General features: G+C 55.9%; 1 protein-coding gene across 4 annotated transcripts in view; it reads left to right on the forward strand.

Moving 5' to 3' along the window:
• The first annotated feature begins 9323 nt into the window (after positions 1–9323).
• LOC131092178 (uncharacterized) overlaps positions 9324–17432 on the forward strand; it is a 31773-nt gene continuing 23664 nt past the window's right edge. For 3 of the 4 annotated variants that reach the window (XR_009115475.1, XR_009115476.1, XR_009115474.1), the window contains exons 1-3: positions 9324–9434; positions 16045–16103; positions 16226–16612. Coding sequence is in view for 1 of the 4 variants with exons in the window: in XM_058038751.1 (XP_057894734.1) it covers positions 16626–16758 (133 nt within the window). In the remaining 3 variants the exon portion in view is untranslated. The other variant, XM_058038751.1, reaches the window with a different exon arrangement.

Here is a 17432-nt window from a genome sequence, read left to right on the forward strand (position 1 = left end):
AATTCCCAATATCCCATCCCTCCCTGCCCTCTGTCAGTTTAAGGCCATTCCCTGTGTTCTGCCCCTCCATCCCTTGTCCCCAGTCCCTCTCCTGGAGCCCCTTCAGGCCCTGCAAGGGGCTCTGAGGTCTCTCCAGACTCTTCTCTTTTCCAGGCTGAACAATCCAAATTTTCAATTGAATTCCAGTTATTTTTCAGGTATTTATTGCCTCTCTCTCAGCAGGTTTGTTTAGTCTTGCTTGGTCAACCAGCCCTTGAACAGCTCCGTGCTGGTGTCCCTGCTGGATTCCTGGGATTGCAGCTCATGGATGAGCTCCTGTTTCCCTTTCTCCTGGTTCTTTTACCTAAAATCCTTCATTTTCACTGTGCCACCTCGGGGGGATGTTCTCCATGTGCTTCCTTAGGAGTTGTGTGAGGTGGGAAAGGTGAAATCCCATCGGTCCCAGAAGGATTCCAACTCCACTTCTTCAACCCACAGGGTTGTTCCTAATGGGAAAAGAGGGAAAATCCTCCCCTGTGGGATCTGCAGCTGGCCCAGCTCCCATTTTAGTGCCTCATTTCTTGTTCTGAGGCTTTTACAGCGTGCAGGGTTTGTGTGAGAGCAGGGGGAACACATTCCTGCTACAGCCTCGGTGGAGATTTCTGGGAAGTGTTTCTTGTGCCTCATAATCCTACCAGGGGGATCTCCAGAGCAGGAAATGGAGCCTGAAGGTTTATTTTAACATAATCTTACAAAACGCTGATGCTAACTGAAAAGCTTTTGTGTCCAGGGCTGGTTCCTGGGGGGGAATTGTTCCAACCTCTGGCTGGTGCCTCTCGTGTTCCTGCAGGAACGAGGGAAAACGTTCCTGACCGGAGCTCCCAGCTCGGCTCACACGATCCCTGAGCTGTGCCTGGAGCAGGAACAAACCCGGGCTGGGGGGGCAGAGAGCCCTGGGTCTGCTCTCCTTTGGCTGCACAATCATTTCCCTGCCATAAAATCACCCGCAGGAGCCAAGGCAAGATGAGGTCATAGGGAAAAACACAGCTTGGGAAACAATGGAGGGAGGTGCTGGTAACCGGCTGGGGTGGGGATGTCCCAAAGCCTGAGGTGTCCTGGGGACCCCCAGCTCCTCCAGGGACCCCCAGCTCCTCCAGGGAGCCCCAGATCCTCCAGGGAGCCCCAACCTCCATCAGGAACCCCTTCTCTTCCAGGATCCCAACTTCACTGGGACCTCCAGTTCCCCCAGGACCTTCACCTCTGCCAGGATCCCAGCTCCACTGGAACCCCCATCTCCTCCAGGATCCCACCTCTGTCAGGACCCCCAACTTCTCCAGGATCCCATCTCTTCTAGGATCCCAAGTCCTCTGGGATATCTGCCTCCATTGGGCCCCCAATCTTCTATTGGACCCCAATCCCATTGGAACCCCCCATCTCCTCCATGACCCCAATCCCATTGAACTCCCCACCTTCTCCAGGACCCCAATCCCATTGGAACCCCCCATCTCCTCCAGGACCCCAATCCCATTGGAACCCCCTGTGTCCTCCAGGACCCCAATCCCACTGAACCCCCCATTCTGCCATTCCAGTGCTGCTTCCCCACTCTGTGCAGGACACACCATCAGCATTCCCAAGTTTTTTGTTCCCCTTTCTTTCCCAAGGTTTGGACTCCAGTGAAGGCTGGGGCATCCCAGTTCCTCCCACCCCGATGTGTCAGGCCAGGCTGGCAGCAGGGGCAGGAGTGAAGTTGGATTTCAAACACAAATCACCTCTCACAATTTATTTGGCTTTTTCCTTTCCTATTCCAGGCCGTAATTTATCCCAGCTCATCTCTGCTGGAGGATGGACACAAATCCAGGAGGATCTGCAGGTCCTTTCCCCGAATCCAGCATTGCTGGTGTGTCCCTGGAGGTCAGAGAGCCCCGGGAATTTGGGGGACATCTCTTAAATCTTGTCTTGCCGAGGATTTCACCAAATCCCCACAGTTTTGGGTGGAGATAAAATCCTTTGGAGAGCAGGGAGATGAGTGCTGACACCGAGGAGCACCCCCGGGGCCTCCGAGTCATTAAACAAATTAAGTGTTAGCGGGAGAGGCCCCTGTGATTGCTGTGAAACCCCCGGGGGCTCCGTAATTGCTCTGCAGCTCTGGTGGGTGGAAGAGACAAAGGGATTTGGGGGGATTTTGGGGATTTTTCCTCCCCTGGTGCAGCCAGCAGCAGCTCCAGCTCTTTTTGGATCCATGGAGCGCTCGGAGATTTGGCTGTGCTGGAGCAGAGCCTGGGATGAGCCGGGATGAGGTCCCTGTCCCTGGGGCAGGGATGGGGAGAGCTCCCAGTCCTCCCAGTGAGCTCCGGTTCTCTCATGGACCCCAGCTCCCACCCCACGGCCTCTGCCACCACTGGAACATTCCAATTCCATTGGAGACGTTTTTCCTTCTGAGAAGGTGACCAGAGCCACCTTCCCCAAAAAAACCTGCGTGGGGTATCCTGAGCTCCCATGGCTCCAGAGAGGTGTGAAATTCCCAAATTCTGGTTTCCAGGGCTGTCTGTGCTCAGCAGGATGTGAGCCCACGAGGAGAAGCATCAGGAGCCTCCACGGGAATCCTCAGCTCTGGCTTTCCCAAGCTCCCTGTGCCTGGGATGTTCCTTAGGGATGGATCCCAACCCTTGGAATTACAGCTGATCAACCCTTCTCAGCTCAGGACATCTGATAATCCCGGCAGGGAAACATCTGGAATGCCGCCAGCCAGGAGGGGATGGTGGCCCTTCCAGAGTCAAAAGGAATCCAAAGGATTTGATTTGATTATTTAATACAGCCAGGACAGGTGTATTTAATACACCCAGTGCTGCTTACAGGGATTCCCACGGGGAAGGGGATGCAGAGGGAGGTGGGAATTGTCCGGGGGAGGCTGAGATTCCTTCCCTCTGCTCTTTTCCCCTTTCCCTCCCCCCTCTCCCTGACGCTGTCCCAAACAAGTGCTGCCTTCTGGCACGGCCTTTCCCAGCTGCACAAAGGCTGCCTTGTGCCTCCGAGCTCCAGATGTTCCTCATCCCACGAGAGCTCCAGCACCAGGTACCTGTTCCCTGGCCTGGCAGGGAGCTCAGTATCCTGGTCCCAGCAATACTGAGCTTTTCATTGCAGCTCTAATTGTGGTTCTCCCGCAGGATCTCATGGAGGTGTCTGGAATTCCCTCTCCTGTGGGCCCAGGGCTGGCCGGGAGGTGCATCCCACCTTGGGGACACAGGCTGGGGACAGGCTGGACCCCACCTTGTGGTGGTGTTCACAGGGGTCCCAGGATGAGGGGAGAGGTGAGAATCTTGACTCCATGTTTCAGAAATGATTTATTATTTTATTATATAAATTATATTAAAAGAAAATGATATACTAAGACTGGTAGTCTTAGAATAGTCTTTCTTTTTATACTAAAAGAAAAGAGAAAGGATTTCATCAGAAAGCTTGCAAAGGAAAGGAATGATAATAAAATCTTGTGACTGCTCACAGCCTCGACACAGGTGGCTGTTGTTGGTCATCGAGTAAAAACAACTTCACATGCTGGGTAAACAGTTCTCCAAATCACATTCCAAGGCAGCAGAACATGGGGAAGCTGAAGCTTCTCAGGAGAAAAGATCCCAGTGAAAGGACTTTTCATAAAATGTGTCTGTGACCCCACCCTGTCCATGGAGCAGGTGAGCCCAGGGGCTGCACAAATCCAGCTGGGGTTGGGCTCTTGTCCCAGGTAAGAAATGCTGGGACGATGGGAAACAGCCTCAGGTTGCACCAGTGGGGTTTGAGGTTGGATATTGGGAAAGCCTCCATGGGAAGGGCTGTCCTGCCCTGGCACAGGTGGTGGAGACCCCATCCCTGCAGGGATTGGAAACCGTGTGGATGTGGCACTTGGGGACGGGGGCAGGGGTGGCATTGGCAGTGCTCAGGGAGGTTGCACTGGGTGATCTTAGGGGGCTTTTCCAACCTCTTCTGTAATTCCAGGGACGCCTTTCTCCCCCAAATCCACATCTGGGGAAGGTGGGGGCTGAAGGCACCCAGGGGATGTGTTTGCCATGGAAGGGATGGTGGAGGAGCAGGTGAAGGACGTGGCGATGGCCAGGGCAGCACCTGAATCCGCTGGGGCTGGAGGAGGCTCCTCTCCTGACCTTTGGGGTGCAGGGTGGGGATCCAGGGAGCAGCTCCACCCTGTCCTGCAGGGCCAGGTCACTGAGCGACACCTGGAAACCGCCCCCCGTCCCCGCAGCGCCTCATTCTCCTGGGAAACGCCGGGGCACGAGCAGGGAATGGCTGGGGTGGGCAGCGGATCCCGGGCACAGAAACCCCTCTCTGTGGAGCACAAGCGCCTCTCTGTCCCCTCTGTCCTCCCTTCCCTTCCCTTTAAAGCCGTCCCCTTTTGTCCCCACACATTTCCCTCGGTGCCGTTGTCCCCCTGCTCCCTCAGCCCACCCCAGCCCAGGAGCTGCTCCCAGAGCCACCTGCTTTTTCCACGTCCTTTTCCAGGACACCTGATGTATTTATTTTCATTGCTGGTTTGTTTTTTTTTTTTTTTTTTTTTTTTTTTTTTTTTTTTTTCCCTCCTGCTTTTTTTTAGCGCCTATTAAGTTGATTCCTCCTTCCCGTGCCCTGGGAGCCGCGGTTAATGAGTAACCACAGCGAGCTCCGGGGCAGCTGCCTCACACAAACCGAGCCGCGAGGTTTTTGGAGCTGCATAAGGGAACGTTTGTTCTGCAGCCTCTCAATGGATCCTTGTGCGGGAGGCGAGGAGTGTGGGGAGAGAAAGGGACAGACACTAAATCACTGCCCTCCTCCTCCTGCGAGCACAGCGCAGAGCTCGGAGCTCAGCCCGGGGCTGCTGCTGCCTTTTCCTCAGAGGCGGGGGCTGAGGCACCTTGGTGGGTTCACAAAATGGATTTATCTCCCCAGTCGAACCCATTTTTAGGGACTTTTTGGCTTTTAAGTGGTTTAAGGATCAAACACTGAGCCCATCCTGAGGCTGGCATGGCAGGAATTGGGATTTTCCTTGTCCCATTGAGGAGCAGGTTTAGCTCCTTGAGGTTCATCATTTTACTTGTGGTGGTTTGTGGTGGTTTTGGGAGCTCACTTTTAGGCACTTTTTAGCTTTAAGGCTCCTTTTAAGTGGTTCAAGTATTAAAAACTGAGCCCATCCCAATGGGCTGGGCAGGAATTGGGATTTTCTGTCTCTGTCCCAGTCAGGTTTGGCTCTTGCATTCATCATTTTACCTGTCCCCTTTGTGGTGATTTTGGGGGGTTTATCTGACATTTGCTGTGGGGTTTGAGGCTGTGTCCCTTCCCTGGCTGATGGGGCAGGGTCTGGAAGCTCCCAGGTGTCCCGTGTGACCTTGGCCATGGCATTTTAACCTCTGTGCCCTGCAGTGCCCGTGTCACTGAGCAAACAGTGACACAAACACAGCTCAGCCCTGCCTTTGTGCTCCTCCCCAGGCTGCTGGGAAGCTCCTGGAGCCCGGCTGGGACCTTGGGAGCAGGCAGAGAATCCCAGGCACCAAACTGCTCCTGCTTGGAGCGGCTCTCCCTCTCCCTGTGGCTCCATAAAAACGTTGGGAAAGAACTCCAGGAGCATCAAGTCCAACCTCAGACCAAAGCAGACCTGCTGGAGGAGAGCCACCTGTGCTCCTTTCTGAGGGATGGGAACGCCCTCGGTGCCCTGGGCAGTGCCTGGAGGCTCCTGCAGGGCAGGAATTTTGGAACATCCGCCGGGAGCCTCCCTGGCACAGCTTGGGGCTGCTCCTGTCGCTGTTCCTGGGAGCTGATCCCGCCTCGCCTGCTCTGCTCAGGCTCTGAGGGGCTGCTGGTGGCAGCAGATCCTCCCCACGTTCCTGGGACAATCCCAGGCTGGGATTGCTCCGTGTCCCTTTGTCCCCAGAACGTCCCCAAGGTTCCCCATCCCTGCTCCAGCTCCCTCTGAGGATTCCCAGTGCTCCTTCCCAGGCTGGGATCCAGCACCAGGCAAGAGCTAAAACCACATTTTCCTCCTCTTTTACAAACCTCAGCTTTGGGGCTTGGGTCTAGCTTTATTTTTCTTTTTTTCTTTTTTTAATTTGGGGGTTGGCTGCAGTTTTGGGGGAAGATTGGGGCTGTTTGTGTTTTACCTGCCACAGCTCCCTGGAGCAGCAGCTCCTTATTGGCTCCCGCAGCACTTGGCACTCTCAGCACTGGAAAGAAAAAGCTTTTTGTTCCCATATTTCCATATATTTATATGGATTTAGCTGGGCTGGGGAGGGTATTTGAAGGTCAGAGGACTTGCAGAGGTCACTGTGCTGGGAACAGGGAGCAGCCATCCTGTGGGAACCCATTCCCAGCTCACCCTTCCCTGCCTCTGCGTTTTCCCAGTGCTGCCCATCACCAAACACTTTATTTCCTTGTTTCTCTGGGAAAAACCAGCAGCAAATTCCACAGTGTGGATTTATGGATGTGCCATTCCCAAGCTGGGGTGGGAAAAGCAACACAAGCCGGGGCTGTGACCCCAAACTGCTCCACAGAGCGTTGGGACCAACATAACTGTGACAGAATTAAGAGTTTTCCTGGCTCCCCCTCGCAGGGCAGAGCTCCTGTTGCTCCCCAGAGCTTTCCCTGTTTTCCTGGAGGAGTCAACACCCCAGTCCTTCCTCCTTGGCAATTCCTGGCTGTGGGGAGTTCCATACCTTGGGAATATTCTGCTGGAGAGGAGCCAGCCCATCCTCCTGGTGGTCTCTCCTTGGGAGGCCCAAAGCCATGCCTGGAGTGAGGAACAAGAACTTCCCTTTCAGGAAAACCAGGAAAACCCTTTTTCCAGGAAAACCCTCTTCCTTTTCCATCAAAACCCTCTTCCCTTCCCAGGAAACCTCTTTTTCCAGGAAAATCCTCCTTGTTTTCCATCAAAACCCTCTTCCCTTCCTAGGAAAACCTTCTTCACTTTCCATCAAAACCCCCTTCCCTTCCCAGGAAAACCTTTTTCCAAGGGAAAGCCTCCTCCTTTTCCATCAAAACCCTCTTCCCTTCCCCACAAAACCCTTTTTCCCGGAAAATCCTCCTCCTTTTCCATCGCAACCTTCTTCCCTTCCCAGGAAAAGCTTTTTTCCAGGAAAACCCTCTCCCCTTCCCAGCACAAACAGGAAAACCCTTTTTCCAGGAAAAGCCTTTCCATCCAAACCCTCTTCCCTTCCTTTTCCCCTGTCCCTGGCCCTTGCCCTGAGGATTTCCTCCCTTCAGAGCTCAGATCCAGCAGCTCCAGGGCCACATTCCCATGTTGGATTTGATGTTTCCAGGGTGCACTCAATGATCTCAGAGGTTTTTCCCAGCCCGGATAATCCTGGAATTCTGTGCTCCCCACTCCACCATGGAGCTGGGGGGGGGGATAAAGGATGATTCCAGCTGTTCCCAGAGGATTTTTCAGGCCTTGGGAACATCTGGCTGCCATCCTCCCACCCCCACAAGGGCGCTGCTGCTCCTCCCCTGCCGCAGCATTCCAGGGCTTTTCCCCGCGGCTCAGGAATGCGGGGCGGGAATGCTGAGCTCTCCAAGGAGCCGGCAAGGGGCACGGCTGGCACTGCCCGCAATGCCAGCGTGTTTGCAGGGCCGGGAATGCCGCCCCGCCTGCAGCTGGGTCCCTTTCCCGACGCCTCCCAGCATCGGGGTGGCACAGCCAGGGCCGGGAGCATCCCAGGAATCAGCGTCAGGCTCCTCTGGGAACGAGTCCTGCAGCTTCCCATGGGCATTCCTGCTCTTTTGGGGTCTCTGAGCAGCACCCAGGAGCTGTCGTGGTCCCTTGGACCATCACAGGGTGACACAAAAGCTGTGGCAGAGCCTTGGAGAGCTCCAGCTTGTTTTTTTTTCTGGGAGATGATATCTCGCAGCTCTGTGTCCTGTGGGCTCGCGGCTCTGAAGGAAATGGCACTGAAAAAGGGAGCAAAAGTTCAGAATTCATTTGAAAAAGGGAAATTTGCCTTTGGAAATCCCAGATATCCAATCCCACGGCTCTGTGAGCCCACGGGAGCCCTCTGGATGCCCAGCTCAGGTGGTGCTGGATTAGTGACACCGTCCCAGGCTGCTCCAAGCCTCATCCAGCCCAGCCTTGGACATTTTCCAGGGATCCAGGGGCAGGATAAGCTCCATCCTCGGTGCCTTTTCCCAGCTCTTTCCTCTCTCTGAGCCCCGTTCTGCCTCTTGCCAAACAGGTTTGAATTTCCAGACCGTGGCTATGAAAACGCAGCTCAGCCCCTCCTGCACAGCACTAAAATATGGCTTTTCCCCCTTTTTAATATCCCCTAAACGATGACCTTTTCCCTCCTTCAGCAGGCAGCCAACACAAGCACAACAATGTGATTTGTGCAGCGTTTCAGCTGCGGTTTCTTCACGAAATTCATCTGCTCTCGAAGCAATTACGGGCAGGGAAGCATTTCCACTCCGGCTCCGGGCCCTGAAAAGCTGCCAGGAGGGATTTTTTCCCTTCCCTTCCCCTCCTCTCTCCCTCTTGCTCCCTCAGCCCCCCCTTGTCCTGAAAAACTTGTGTGGTTTTGCTTCAGCAGCAATTCTGGGACGGTAAATCCCACCCTGGTGCAGGTGGGAAGGGGATGGATCCGCGTCCCTGTCCCTGTTTGTGTGGGACATCTCCCATCTGGAGCGGGTTTGTGCAGGATCATCCCCTTGAGCAGCACTCTCTGCACCCTCCCCAGTGTCACAGCTCCTGGAGGGGACACAGGGCACGGTGCCACCCCCTCCTCGTGCCCGCTGTGCCCACAGCGCGTGGGGTTCAGAGGGCACCGGTGGGACACGGCTCCATCCCATGGGTGACCCTGCCAGCACCCAGGGCTGGGGAGAACGGGCTTTAAATGAGCCCCGAAGCCAACAGCGAGGTTAATTGCTCATTCATTCCTCCGATGGGTTAATAATTAAGTTAAATTAATAATTGGGAGAATAATTAAACAAAACAACAACCCATCCCCGGCGCGGTTGAAGCGCTCGTTGGTCGTGCCGGGCTTTTGGGGTTACTCATTCACTTTAGGGCGTCGGGCTGGCGGTGCCAGGGATGCGGCTCCGGGGATCCCGTGGAAAACCGGAGATTTCCAGGAGAAACCGTCGGCTCTGCCCTGCCCTGGACCTGGAGAGCGGCGGGGTCCCGGCGAGGAGCGGGACCGCCCCGGCCCTCGGTTCCTCCCGAGGGCGGTCGGACGGACAGAAGGACGGAGGGAGAGGGAGGGACAGAAGGGCAGAAGGAGGCGGCTCCAGGCCGGGGGGAGGAACTACAAGTCCCGTGAAGCCGCGCCGCCCCGCGGGGCTATAAAAGGGGGAATGGCCCGGCAGCCGCAGTCGGAGCATCCATCCCCGGCTGCGGTGGAGCCGCTCCCGATCCCGGCGCTCCCGGTCGTGTTCCCGGACCCTCGGAGCGGGCTGGGGCTCTGCGGAGGGAGGATGAGGAGGATGCGGATATGGAGGTGGGTGCCGATCTCGCTTCGGGCTCAGCACGGGGCTCCTGTACCCCGCACTCGCTGCCCGGTACCGGGGGCCGTGCCGGGCACTGCCGGTCCCCTCGGTGCCCGCACCCGCTGTCGCTTCTCCCCTGTGCCGTCCCCTTTGTGTCCCTTCCCCTGCCCGGGGCTCGGGATGCTCCTGGTGGAGTTTTCCCCTTCTCTCTCGTGTGGCCGCTGTTTTCCTTCGCCGGTTGCGGTTTTTTTTTAGGTGGGTTTTTTTTTTTTTTTTTTTTTTTTTTTTTTTTGGTTTATTTTTAAGGGCTCTCACACGGATTTTCCCTTCCCTGCCGTGGCAATTCCTTCCCCCAAAGTCTCGCCCCGGGGCAGGTGCTCGGGCGGGGCTTTGGGCAGTGCCCGCAGCCCCTCGGAGCCCGTCCCAGCCCCATCGCGGGGTCGGGGATGCACAAGAGCACTTTTGTGTGAATCCCGGAGGAAAAAAAAAAAATATATGAATGACTCCCTTCTTTTGCTGGCTGCAACAAAAAGACCACACCAGTCTAGACCTGCAGCCGGCGGCACAGACAGAAATTAGCGCTGGCTGCTCCGCTCCATGGAGCGTCCTGGGCACCTCCAGCCCGGGATCCCTCCGTAGAGCCGGGGCTGCTGCTTTGGAAGGGGAAAGGATGTTTGAGGTCACCCCGGTAGGAACAAGGGGAGGTTTTATTGCCCGGACATCGTCGGTGTTGCTCGGAATTTCCTCCGAAGGCTTTGGAGGCTGCGGGAGTTGCTCATCTCTTGTTAATTGAGACATCTTTTAATAATCGCGGGCGCAGCAGCCGCGGGAGGGAGGTCGGGGCAGAGCGTTGGTGACTCAGGCCTTGGGAAGGGGCTGCGTTTGGGGTTTTGGGGGGAGATCCCGGCTGGGAAACCAGCGGGGCTCCCAGGGACAGCGGCCCTCTCTGCTGGATGGCGAATTTCTCATTTCCCTGTAGAGCTGAGGGGCAGAAATCTTCCTGGTCCGCCTCAACCCTTTAAATATGAACGCTGAAATTGAAGGCATCACCCCCAGGTGTGGGATCTGCCGTGTGAGGGGAGTTGGAGCTCTGATATGGAGACAATCACTGTGTGCTCTCATCAAAATTTGGTGGTTTTTTTTTTTTTTTTTTTTTTTTTTTTTTTTTTTTTTTTTTTTTTAAGTTTACCAGGTGCTTTCCATGTTCAGGTGTCCCAAATCAAAGGTTTGGGAGATATGGCACCCCCTCAAATGCCATTTGATGCGGCAACGATCGCCCTGTTTGGGGCTGTGGGGTCACTCTGGCTCTGGGAATATCAATCCTTTAGGAAAAGGCTCCCAGCTGTGGGAAATGAACCCCAAATCCCATTTCTTGTGGGGTCACGAGGAGGCAAAATCCCCCTGTGGGCAGGAGTGGTGACACCTGTGTGGTGTCTCCTGAGGAAAAAGGGGTTTTGGGAAGGCTGATCTGGGCAGGGTAAGCAGGCTCAGGTGCTGGTCTCAGGAGCTGCAGGTGTTTCTCCTGCCCAAGTGATTTGGAGCAGGAGGGTCCCTGCTCACTCTGCCGAGCCAGGAATTCAGGGCTGTGGAGTCCAGCAGGATCCTCCTGCCTGCTGAGATAAGGAAAAGATCCCAGATGGGCTCATCCCACTCTCTGGGGCGTTGGCAGGACCTGGATTGGAGATGCTGATCTGGGGCTGCTCCCCTTGGCTGAAGGATTCTCCAGATCCCTCTGGAATGGCTGGGACCTGCTGGATTTTAGCCTGAAGGGCTGGAAAATGAGGAGTATCCTTAGGAAGGTGTGTTCAGCCCTGAAGGGCTGGAAAATGAGGAATGTCCCAGCAGCCTGGGACATTGAATGGCCACATGAGCAGAGTGGTGTCACCTGCAGTCTTTGGGGGGCAGAGTTAAATTTTGGGATTTTGGGAGGGTTTGGGGTCTAAGCTCAGGTGTCACCTCACCTGCGCCTGGCTGAGCTGGGCTCGGGGTTACAGGTGCAGAGAGGGCTTGGGGAATGTTTGACCCTGGCTTTTTTTGGGAGGGCTTGGGGAATGTTTGGACCTGGCTTTTTTAGGATCGCTCTGCCTGTGACATCTGGAAGCCTCCAGCTCTGACCTGGCTCTTCCAAGGCTGAGCTTTTTCCATTCCCCTCCTGTCTGGTTTTAAATCCGTTCGATCCAGCAGCATCCCTTCTCCCTGGTGATTTGTAGCAGCACCTGGCTCGGATCTGGACAGTTTTGGACTCAAGCTCCTCCATCTGGGAATTCTCCTGGATAAGGAAATGATCCTTAAATTTTCAGAGATCAAAAGTTTAGGGCCACACCCGCCCCGCAGACAGCAGGGGGATCATGCCAGGAACACAATGCAGCTTCCTGGGGGGTTTGGGGGTTGTTTGAACTTTGAACAGAAAATAAAAGCAACAAAAGAGAGGCCGAGGAGAGCGCAGGGCTCCGCCAGTGCCCGGAGCTGGAGCCGCTTTACAAAGCCTGGCCTTGTTCAGCCGGGCTGCTTCCATCACCAAAGATGGGTTTAAAGCTGAAATGAGGAGGCAAAAAAGTGCCCCGTGTTGGTGTAAACACGACATGGAAAGGCTTTTATTATTTAATAAATGCTGCTCCTTTCTGAGGGAATCTCTCAGTGCAGGATTGGGGTTTGCCCCCTCATGACTCCCTGGGGACTCTGCGCCTCTGTCCTGCTCCCAGTTTGATTTTAGCGCTCCAGGGCTTCCTTTTGTCCCGTTTTTTTTTGTGTTTTCCCCCTCTTTGGCAGCACAGGAATTGCAGTCAGAGCTTTGCTGGCCTGGCAGGGGCTCGCTGTCACCTCGGGCCCTCCTGGGTGCGATCTCCGGCGGGGCTGATGAGGTGCGAAGGCCTCGGCCGGGCCGTGCCGCTGCCGTGCCCTCAGAAAAGAACATTTTCCCATTCAATTGGCTGCTCCTCCTGCCAAGCCGCAGATGTTTTTTTTTTTTTTTGAGGGCTAAAACTTAAGCCTTTAAATAAATGTGTTTGATCCCTGGGTGGTTGTGCAGCTTTCCTGAGCTAAAAGAAATAAAAAAGTCAATCTCGGAATAGGTTTTGTATGGGGAGCAAACATCGTTTGCTTGGGCTGTTCCTAAACTGATTCCTCAGGTTTTATTCCTGCTTTTATTCCCTGGCAGGGGATCAGAGCTGCAGGAAAAGCTCCCGAGGGCTCGGCTGGGTAAAGCTCAGCCTAAGGCAGCCTGGATTAGCAGGGCCAGAGGGGTTTTGTGCCCTGCAGGAGCTTCAGGCTGGCTTGGAGGGTCTGCCCTGAGCTCCTGGATCCTCCTGGATCCTCCTGGACCTGGCCTCCTGGATCCTCCTGGACCTGGCCTCCTGGATCTCCCCGGATCCTCCTGGATCTCCCCGGATCCTCCTGGATCTCCCCGGATCCTCCTGGATCTCCCCGGATCCTCCTGGATCTCCCCGGATCCTCCTGGACCTGGGCTTGGGCTCTGGATCTCCCTGGGTCCCCTGGACCTGGGGTCCTGGATCTCTTGGTTCTCCTGGACCCTGCTGGTCTCCTGAGTCTCTTGGATCTCCTGGAACTGGTCCTGCTCAGGGTTGGGTGTAGAAGCTGCTCTGGGACCCCAGTGTCACCTTGTCCCCAGTCTAGGGTGGCTGTGGTGTCACTGGAGCTGCTTCAGCTCCTGCTCCTTTACACTGCGCTCTCAGGCCAAAGCACGAGGGATTTTGGAAGTTTTTCCTGAGTTTGTAGGAGAAAAGATGGTTTTGGGGTGCGGGGTCCTGCTGGCAGACAGGAGGTTTGGATATTAGGAACAAGTTTTTTACAGAAAGGGTGATAAAGTTCTGGAGTGGTCTGGGGAGGTGGTGCAGTCCCCATCCCTGGGTGTGTTTAACAAAGCCTGGATGTGGCACTGGGTGCCAGGGCTTGGATGAGGTGTTGGGGCTGGGTTGGACTCAATGATCTTTAAGTCTCTTCCAGCTTGGTGATTTTGTGATTCTGTGAATTCTGAGGTGCAGCCAGGGGTGCTTTGGGAGCTGTGGGGTGGCAGCTCAGGGGGTTCCTGTGGTGCTGCCCCTGCCCATCCTCGTTCCCTGCGCACAAACCCAGGGCTGGCACTGCCCCAGCGCCAGGGAAGGTGGCCCTGGAGGGACAGGAGCTGCTGCCAGCACTGGCACCTGGGCTGCCAGTGACACCAAGAGGCAGGTGCCTGTCCCCGAGGCTGGCACTGCAGGAATTCCAGGGCCTGGAGAGCAGCTCCCTTCCCTGCTGGGATGAGCTCCAGGAGGTTTCCTCACAGCCAGCTCTTCCTTGGGCTTGGTTTGGTTCTTGTTCCAGCACTTCCTGAGCAACTGGAGGGGAAGAGAGGAGGGATCCTCTGGGGCTCCATCTGGGGCTCTGGGATGATGCACTGGGATGGGGACAGGAGGGTCCAGCCTGGGGGGACACAGCCACCAGTGGCCACCGGGAGGGAGTGGGAGGTGAATCCATCACCCCAAAGGGGGTTGGGATTTGTGGTGGAGCCAGGCTGGAGGTAAAGCTCCCCAGCTGGAGCTGAGCTCCTCTCCTGGGCTGTGTGAGGCTGAAGGTGTGCAGGAAACTCCCTGTGAGAAGGGAAGGAGGAGCTGCACATCTGGAAGTGCCTGGCAGGGCCCTGTCCAGCTGTTTTCCATGGAAATGCCACCCTCTGGCTGCAGGGATCCTGGGGACAGCGATTCCTGCAGCCCTGGCGGGTTGGTGGGTATTTGATTGTGGGTGTTTAATCCCTGTTCCTGGGACAATCCCTTTTCCTGTGGAGGCAGGACAAGGTGACTCGTGGAAGTGACGCCTGGCTGTGGGAGGGAGGACAAGGACCAGGACATCTCCTGCTGGACAGTCCCCTCCATAAAGTGCCCGTGACCCTCATGCCAGCCCTGTGGGATCTGTGGGATGTGCCCAGCCCAGGGCTCGGAGGGGGAGGGAGAAGCTTCCCAGCCCAGCGGCCTGGATGGGGAATAATGCTCCCCTTTTTATGGCTTCTTCGATTGTTCCCGAAAATCCTTTTTAAAAGCAGGAAAGTTCCTTCCTTCCTTTCAGCTCCCGGTATCTTGAAGAATTCGCTCCATTGTGAGGCCAGGACAGAGACCCTTCTATGAGGGCTCTCCTCGGGCCCCCCTCCCCGTGCCCCATCCCAACAAGCCCCCATTCTCCTCTGAAGAGGGTCCCTCTGTCTAACGCCAAGTAACTCTTAAGGGTAGCATTTATCCCGGGCCACTCAGCTCACAAAGAGTGCTGGAGTGTCAAATAAACTCCCCGCAGCCTGCAAAGAGCAGAGGAAGAAAACACAAAACCCCCTTTCTTTCCACCCCTGCGGGGAAACAAATACGGACTTTGTGCCGGCGGCAGCGGCGCCCTAACGAGCCCGAGCAGGGCTGCTGCGAGCCCGGGTGGCCACGTGAGGGGCGAGGGGGGACTCCAGACCCCCCCAAAATATCTGCTGGCTGTCCCCTGTCCCTGCTGGCTGTCCCCTGTCCCTGGCACATGGCAAAGATTCCAACCCCCCCCCCAAAATATCTGCTGGCTGTCCCCTGTCCCTGCTGGCTGTCCCCTGCCCTTGGGGGGACCTGGCACATGGCAGGGACTCCAGACCTCCCCAAAAACCTGCTGGCTGTCCCCTGTCCCTGCTGGATGTCCCCGGCATCTGGCACATGACAAGGACCCCAAAATCCTCTCCAAATCTGCTGGCTTTCCCCTGTCCCTGGGGGAACCTGGCATATGGCAAGGACTCAACCCCCCTCCCCAAAAATCTGCTGACTGTCCCCTGTCCCTGCTGGCTGTCCCCTGTCCCTGGGGGGACCTGGCACATGGCAAGGACCCCAAACATCCCCAAAAATCTGCTGGGCTGGCTGTCCCCTGTCCCTGCTCCCGGTTTGGGGAGGAGCTGCTGCTGTGCTGGGGTTGTGACCAGAGAGAAGGGACAGCCCTGCCCTGATCCTCGGGGGGCTCAGCTCCTCTTCCCCACGGGAATTCAGCTTGGGAATTGTCACCTGTGGGTGTTTGCTGTGAGGAATCTATCCCGGGCTCTTGGGGATGCAAACAGGAATCAATCCTGGGCTCTTGTGGATGCAAACGGGAATCAATCCTGAGCTATGGTGGATCCAAACAGGAATCAGTCCTGAGCTGTGGTGGATCCAAACAGGAATCAATCCTGGGCTATGGTGGATCCAAACAGGAATCAATCCTAAGCTATGGTGGATCCAAACAGGAATCAATCCTGGGCTATGGTGGATCCAAACAGGAATCAATCCTGATCAACCCTGGGCTATGGTGGATCCAAACAGGAATCAATCCTGGGCTATGGTGGATCCAAACAGGAATCAGTCCTGGGCTATGGTGGATCTAAAGAGGAATCAGTCCTGGGCTATGGTGGATCCAAGCAGGAATCCCATGTGCCAGGAGCCAGTGGGACCAGTCCATTAGCAGGGAAATCCATCTGGATTCTGGAGTTTGGCACCACCTGGGTGCTGAATTTGGGCATCTCTTGCAGCCCTGCTCTGTGGGATGTGCTCAGGTGCCCCGAGCAGAGCAAGGGCTGGACACGAGGTCGTGCTGGGTCTGAGGTCACTCCTGTCCCTCACCCTGACCTTTGTTTCTCCACAGGTTTTGGGATCCCTGCAGGGACAACTCCCGTGGGCCCCAGGAGCTGCTGGAACCCCCTTGTGCCAGCGGCGAGGACATGGGGCAGGAGTGGCACCCAGTGAGGACACTGGGCAGGAGTGGCACTCGATGAGGACACGGGGCAGCAGGAGTGGCACCCAGTGAGGACTCGGGGCAGCAGGAGTGGCCCCCGGTGAGGACACGGGGCAGCAGGAGTGGCCCCCGGTGAGGACACTGGGCAGGAGTGGCACCTGTCCCCTCCCGAGGCTGGATTGTCCCTGGATGGTTCCTCTGAGCCTCGCCTGGGCTTTGGACGCTCCCTTCTGTCCGCAGCTGGAATGGCAGGGCTGTTCCTCCCGCTCCTCCCAAATCCCGTGGATTTACTGCCTCTGGCTGCTTTTCCATCGTCCTGCTGGGACTGGCTCTGGCACAGGAATCTCCGAGGGACAGATGGGGACCAGCAGCACCTGCAGGCTGCAATTCCCTCCTTTTCTGGGCTGCTCTGAGCGTGCTGGCTCTGCAGGAGGAAGGATTCCATGCACTGCTGGAGGACAATTCCTGCTGCTCTGATGTGAGTCAAGAACATGGATTTTTCCTTTTTTGTTTCTGTTTCAAGCACCTTCCTGTTGGACTTGTTGGAAATTACATTTTCACTGTCTGGAGGAAAAAAACTGCCCAAACCTGGGAGCTGCTGGGAGGGAATGAGAGAGCAGCCAGGTCTGTTCTGACAGCTGGACTGGCTGCTTTAATCAATACATGAATTTTTTAGTGCCGTTGCAGCTTGAAATCCCCAACAGGAATTCTCTTCCTGGAGTTTTATTGCTGAGAAATGGATAAAAGGTTAAAGGCTTCAGCTTCCCGGGAGGTTTTGCTTTCTTTCCCTCAGGAGGGGAATCCTGGTGGTTTTCCGCTCTCCAAGCCAGTGGTGGCTGCAGGGGGATCCTTGTCAGGGTCACCAGGGACAGTGTGTGACAATGTCCTCAGGGGCTCCTGGTGGCTCCAGGGGAGGAGAGATGGAAGGCTCCCTTTGGGAGGAGGCTGCTGTGAACCTCCTGGGGATGGAAAATCCATTTTCCTGCTACAAAATGATGCCAGACTTTGGATTTTGAGGGGACTTGTGCTGGTGTAGTGACCTGGGTGTGACATGGGACAGATGCCTGAGGGGCTGCTGGGGACAGCTGGGGGACTGAGGGGGTTTGGCCTGGGAGAGGGAGGATGGGATGGGATTTCTTGGGTGGAGAATGAGCTGCTGTTGATGGGATGAGATTTCTTGGGTGGAGAATGAGCTGCTGTTGATGGGATGGGATTTCTTGGGTGGAGAATGAGCTGCTGTTGGCCACAAACCCAGGAGGGTCTGCTGTTTGCTCTTCCCAGAGGGGGGAAATGCAAAC

This window comes from Melospiza georgiana, chromosome 21 (assembly GCF_028018845.1).
Source record: "Melospiza georgiana isolate bMelGeo1 chromosome 21, bMelGeo1.pri, whole genome shotgun sequence".
Lineage (NCBI taxonomy): Eukaryota > Metazoa > Chordata > Aves > Passeriformes > Passerellidae > Melospiza > Melospiza georgiana.